Below are 6,000 nucleotides of genomic sequence, written 5' to 3'. Positions count from 1 at the left end.
ATCCACGGGTTTTTCATTCCACGTGTACGCCGGCCAGTAGAGTTCTTCTTGTGTACTCATTTCGCGTTGTGTACACCCGAGCTCCCATGGTAGCTCGATGATCCACGTCCCCGCTGCAGTCCAACTGATCGGTTCTAGTTCTAGTTCATTAAGTGCTATCTGGTATTCCAGTATAGCCTCGCCTTCCAACTCTGCGGTGGGTTGAAAACATTCACTGACTAGCTGGTGTAATTTGTCTCCTGGTGATACTCCCGCTGAGTGCAAGGGTCGTGTGAGCTTATTTCTGGGCGTAAGTGTATTCTCCCAAGCAAGTGATGTCCCTCGGAACATCCAATGCTTCCACGCCTGCCAGTACGAGTCTTTGCGTTGGACTAGCCAGAGGATCGTTTGTTTTACCCTCTGGGTCTTGCACGCCACCGGGATTGAGACGAGTCCCATTCCTCCTGCCTGTTTAGGAGCGAAGACTAGGCCTGGAGCGACCTTGTGACGAGTACTCTCTGTTGCCGTTGCATGCCTCCACAGAAATTGTTTTTGCAGATTCCTAAGTTGCTTGTCTGCCCATTTAGGCATGTCGAAGGCCGCTGCTGTGAATAGAACCGAGGGAAGCATAATGACGTTCAGGATGGTGATCCGATGGTCGATGCTTGTTCCCAACTTCGTTGCCGTTGCTAACCGTCTTTGGATGTTGCGAATCCTGCCTGCCCAGTTGATGTCTGTCAACGGCCCTGTGCCCACTTGATAACCCAAATATCGGACGGTGTCACCTCGTCGAAGGACCGGTAGGCCGAAGAACTGGTGTTCTTCGATCGCCTTGTTTAAGAAGATGAGCTGACTTTTGGCTGGTTGTACCTGCAGACCCGAGGGTTGACCGAAGCGTTCTACGATATTCATTACTTTAGGGATCTGGTGGGCATGCTGCAGGAATACTGTCGAGTCATCTACGAACGCAGAGAATAAGTGCCGCTGTCCTCCTGTTCCTGGGACTTCCAGCCCTTCCAGTGTGGTGTCCTGCTTCATCGCCAGTGCTAATACTTCCGCCGCAATTATAAACAGTAACGGGGCTACTGGACAACCTTGACGGATACCCGAGACAACTGCCTGCGATTCGGAGAGTTCTCCATTTACAAGAAATCTTGCCGTTGTGCCATCATGCAGCCGCCGTAAGAGATTCACAAATTCTACCGAAAATCCAAACTTTAGTAACGCCAGAAACAGGAATTCCCGCGAGACGGTATCATAAGCTTTCCTGAAGTCGAGAAGGAGAATTACTCGACTTAACAATGCCGAGAGTTCCGGTTCTCCTCGAGCCGTGGCGGTCACCGCCAGCATCATCATGACAGTCTTTATCATCTGTCCGCCGTGCACGATTCCCTCTTGTGAGTCGCCGATCGGTTTACCGATAACTTTCTGCATCCTGCCCGCCATTACTTTCATGAAGACTTTGTACGCGGTCTGTAGAAGTGAGATTGGTCTGAAGTCCATGGCATCTACCGAGTCTCCTTTCTTCCTGAGAGGAATAATCAAACCCACCAGGAAGGAGGGAGGCGGTTCCGCTCCCGCCAGTAACTCGTTACCTATCACTACCATTGCTGGAGCAAGGACCGGCTGAACATCCTTGAAGAAGTCATTGTTTAACCCATCTGGGCCGGCCGCTTTGTGTCGATTGAGCTCAGCAATGGCCCCGACAACCTCATCAATCGTGATTTCAGCCATTAATTCTCCATTTTGTTGCGGTGTTATCTGCCGATCTCCAGGAATGTGTACAAATTTGTCGAATTCCTCCTGCAGTCTGTTTGGAGGAACAGTACTGTGAACAACTCCGAGGATTGGTTTCCATTCAGAGCCAAATTTGTCTGCCATCTTCATTTCTCTGTGAAATCGGTCTCCATGGAGGTGATGAATCTCTGCAATTGATTGATCTTTCTCCCAGTTGGAGATCCGCTTAAAATTCCAACGCAGTTGGTCCATTGTCCGTTCCAGGCGCTGACCTAGTCGTACAAGCTGTTCCTCACGAGCATCTTCTTCATTTGCTTGTAGGAAGTCCCGCCTGGTGAGGAGGTGGGCCCTGTTTTGGGCTTTCAACCGTCGTTTCATTCGTTTTCGACGCTGGCGTTCGAGCTTTTGGATAATCCTAATGCTGCGTACACAAGCTTCGGCCGCGTGGTCCCATGACTTGCTCGTGACTTGATAGCCAACTCCCTGCTCTATTAGTTCCTTCATGAGTTCCCGCTGCAACACAGTGTGTCTAGAAGTCCTGATGGGGTACGTGACACGCCGTGTTGACCGGTTTCCTTGCTTCGGTTGTATCCTGTCATGCTGCAGGTGCAGGCATACACACTGATGATCAGACTGTGCTTCTGGCTCTCGAACTTCCACCCACTGTATGTCTGCCGTCCAAGCTGACGGAACGTAAAAGGGGTCGATCCGACTGGCGCTACCCGCTCCCCAATAGGTATAAAATTCCGTCGGGTCTGGGTCCGCGTCATCAGTTCCTGCTTCGCCTTCCAGGGTGACTGCGTCTTCCAGGTCGAGGTCAGTGATTAGATCTCGTAGAGCCTTGCTCTCCGGTTTGGGGCTGCGTCTGCCCCCCATGCGATCCAGAGGCGGACTCTGTACGCAGTTAAAATCCCCAGCTAGTACAACTTCATCTTTGGGCCAGTTCCAACCTCGAATTCTGTTAAAAAACGGTTATCTTTCCGTTGGGGCGTTGGGAGCGTACACATTGACTAGCAGTTGCCCAGCGACGCGTACAGCGATGGCTCTGGCGCTCCATTCTGCTATGCTCCATGGTTTTGCTAATTCTGCGTGGTCAGGGTTCAGAAGGATCGCTACACCTCCTACTTTGGATGCATTCACACTCCAATACGAGAGCTGAGGTGCGTCCGGATTGTTGTGTCGACCCCACAGCCTTTGCCAAGACTCCTTCAGCCTTGTTACCTCCTCGTCTGTACTAACATGGGTTTCCTGCAGCAACCACGCCACAGGTCTTGCTCGGACTGGCGTTCTTCGCCAGGCTCGAAGCCAACTCATTTGGCTCTCTTGTTTGAAGCCTTTCACGTTCTGGGTCTGGAACCGTTGCTCCCCTACCCTTCCTTTTCTTTTCCTCCCTGCATCGAGCCCCGGCTCGCGCAGGGCGCGTAGACGCCCGTAGGCGTCCCCAGCAGCCACCTCACTCTTATCCCGTGCTTGAGGTTGCTGCTGCTCCTCGCCACCCTTCATATGGGTGGCCGCGCTCTGGCCCCCCTTGCTCCAGGGCCGTGGAGAAGTAGCGCGCGAGGGCATACTAATCCACCGAGTTGTTATCAGCTGAATACGCAGTATGAAACTCCGACACTGTCCGCAGTGCGAACAAGTGTCGTTGGAGCCGCGTCGATGCACCGCTCTCACTGTTCGATTCTCGTGCTGTTATCGCTCTAATTTCTTTTCAAAAATTAGGGCGCACATGAGATGCTGGGCCAGCCGCGCGCTTGTTGCCTACGTCACATAGTTTGAGGATCTCATCTTGTCCGTAGCCCCTGCTGCGTAACTTGACCCAGTCATCACGACTGTCCACTAACGGGGCCAAGTTGTGGGGCGGTGCTCTAGCAAAGCGTGCTTTCCAATCATCTAGCCATTTGAGTGTTTCTCTGTCGTCTGATCTACTGCGGTACGCAATGAGACTCGCCAGCACACAATCTCGTCTCCATTGCGCTGTCCATTCCATGAGTATTTTGTCGCTTAAACTCGCCATCAATTCATCCGGGAATGCAAATCTCTGCACCATATGCAAAAGCTTTGTCGGTTCCGTTTCAATCCATTCCTCCCCCGAGCTGCTCTCTGACGGGAAGGGAGCTTGCGCGTTCGATGGCCAGATGACCACCATTTGCTGCCACAGATCCGGCCATACCTCGCGGACTGGTGGATTTGCTTCAGCCAGAGACTCCTTTCTCGCCGAGAGAGCTGCCGGGCGGGCTACAGCTTGCTGTGCGCGGTCTGTTTTCGCTCGGACTTCTTGGCGAATGACTTCACACTCCATTGGTGTGAGGGTGTGAGCCCTCTTCGCCTGCACTTTCGGAGATTGGCGATAACTTCGTCTCTGGGTTTGGCTAGACTGGGAGTTGTCCGGACTACTTGCACTGGATGGCGTGTAGTTAGAACCCGTCTCCACGTCAGCTGCATCCTGAGCTACTGAGTCCCGCTCCAGCTCTGCATTGGGCTCATGCTGGACGGTCAACTGCCATTGACGGAGCACTACTCTGGAGATTTGATACTTTTGGAGCATTTGTGTTGTCGCTGCATTGGACTCGTCTGCCAAATCGGAGTTGACGAGAAACTTGCGCTCGGACAGCGTGAGCTGAGAGGCGGTATTGACAAGAAACGCTAGCAGTTCATCATAGCGTTCCGGCTCAGCAGTTTCCAGGATGTGGTGGATCTCGCATTTGAGATCATGTGGGATGGACAATCCCAGAAGCCGCTGACGGAGTTCTGTCAAGTCTCCTGCCCACATGGTGGGGTCCCATGGATCCTCAGTATCTTGCGCTTCCCGGTTTACTTGCCCTACCAAGGCACCGCCTCCGGTCATGTCATCATCTGCATCCTCTAGAACAGGGCGCTTCTCTTCCTGTGAGGAGTCTACCGGCACTGGGATTGCTAGCGACGCCGAATGGACGAACGCCGAGTAATGACGCCCCCAGAAACGGAGCACGAGTGGGTTGTCCTTCTCTGTGGCTTGTTTGGCTTCCCGGATTGCTCGTAGGCACGCTTCTAACTGCAAAGGGCGTTGTCTCCCAGTCTCGAAGATCTTCCTTCCCCTGGTCATAGTGCTCGGTCGGTACTCCGAGCAGTACCAGAGCTTTTTGTCATCAGTATCGTACGCCAAAACAAAGATTCGCCTGCCGAGAAAGTTGGCCGCCGTGGCCATCAGTTCACTGGAGCCCCAATTATATCGCGGGACTGAGTCGTGGATTCTCGACGAGGACAAAGCATATTCCTGCAGGTACCAGCGAAATTGCTTACTTGACTCCTTGGGATCCATGCCTTCCCACCCTCTTTCCATATTCACCAGCGTTTGTGTCCGAGTGAAATGGTCAAATTGATCCATGCAGTTGAGTTGTCCCGAACAACAGATCCCTCGCTTGATTGCTGCCGTTAATGTCTCCATAGTGTCTGCTCGCGCGGCTAAGTTGTGGTTAGCGATGCCTTGAGCTAGCGCCATGGCCATGCAGTTCCCGGATGCTGGTGTGGTGACCTCTTTGATTCCGAGATAGCGCTCTACATGCTCAAACGTGGTTACTTCTGCCAGAGAGTCCAGCGATGCCGGCCATTTGTCCCCATGACACTCTCCCATTTCGTGCAGGACTTTGGCTATGACTCCTCTTTGCCGTTGCTTCAGGGCCAATAATTGAGAAGTGTCCGGCAGTTTCGGCAGCTTTGCCTTAACGAGATGTAGTTTCGCTTTATCCGCTGCGGTAATTATTGGTTTCCGCTCAGACTCGGCTTCACTACTGGACGAGAGCTCGATCACTGGATGCTCGGGGGGGCGTTCCTCCGTCTTACCCTCCGATTCTGACTCGTCTTCTTTTGCGTCAAATAGCTCCGAGAAATGGGATGTGACTTGGACTCCTCGATTCTGCAGGGCTGCTGGATGAGCGTGCAGGGTTCTACCTTTCTGGAGAGGAATTTTTACCCACTGCTGAGTAGACGATGACATTCGGCCGATTTGATTTTCAACTTCCACGCGGTCGTTCGTAGCGAATTAGGCGTGAAGGAGTCCATATCGACAAGCTCGAACGCGGTTGCTAAGTTCTTCTTCAAATATGCTGATAGTCTTCCGATGTCAGTAAACCGCGTGATGTTGTGGATCTCAATTTCATACTTCTGCTGCGCTGTACGTCTGACGCCGTCACTTTGGAGTTGGCGGTCCCAAACGGAGCCAGTGTCTGCGGGGTGCGTGTTGGCGAGAGAATACATGACCCCTCTGAAAGGGACCAGTACCTCTTGGTATTTCACCGCCGTGGCTCT

The 6,000-nt window shown here is 52.8% G+C and overlaps 1 protein-coding gene across 1 annotated transcript; it reads right to left on the bottom strand.

The window, feature by feature from the left end:
* Positions 1-4,743: 4,743 nt before the first annotated feature.
* Positions 4,744-5,200, bottom strand: PITG_11092 (uncharacterized protein; the record flags this gene model as incomplete). The annotated part of the gene is made up of 2 exons (XM_002901822.1): positions 4,744-4,771; positions 4,815-5,200. 2 exons carry the CDS (start codon positions 5,198-5,200, stop codon positions 4,744-4,746), a joined length of 414 nt encoding a protein of 137 aa, XP_002901868.1.
* Between the last annotated feature and the right edge of the window lie 800 nt (positions 5,201-6,000).

The sequence above is a fragment of the Phytophthora infestans genome, genomic scaffold (assembly GCF_000142945.1).
Source record: "Phytophthora infestans T30-4 supercont1.19 genomic scaffold, whole genome shotgun sequence".
Classification (NCBI taxonomy): Eukaryota; Oomycota; class Peronosporomycetes; order Peronosporales; family Peronosporaceae; genus Phytophthora; species Phytophthora infestans.
The sequence above is the reverse complement of the archived record's forward strand: the minus strand, read 5'-3'. Positions and strand labels throughout refer to the sequence as shown.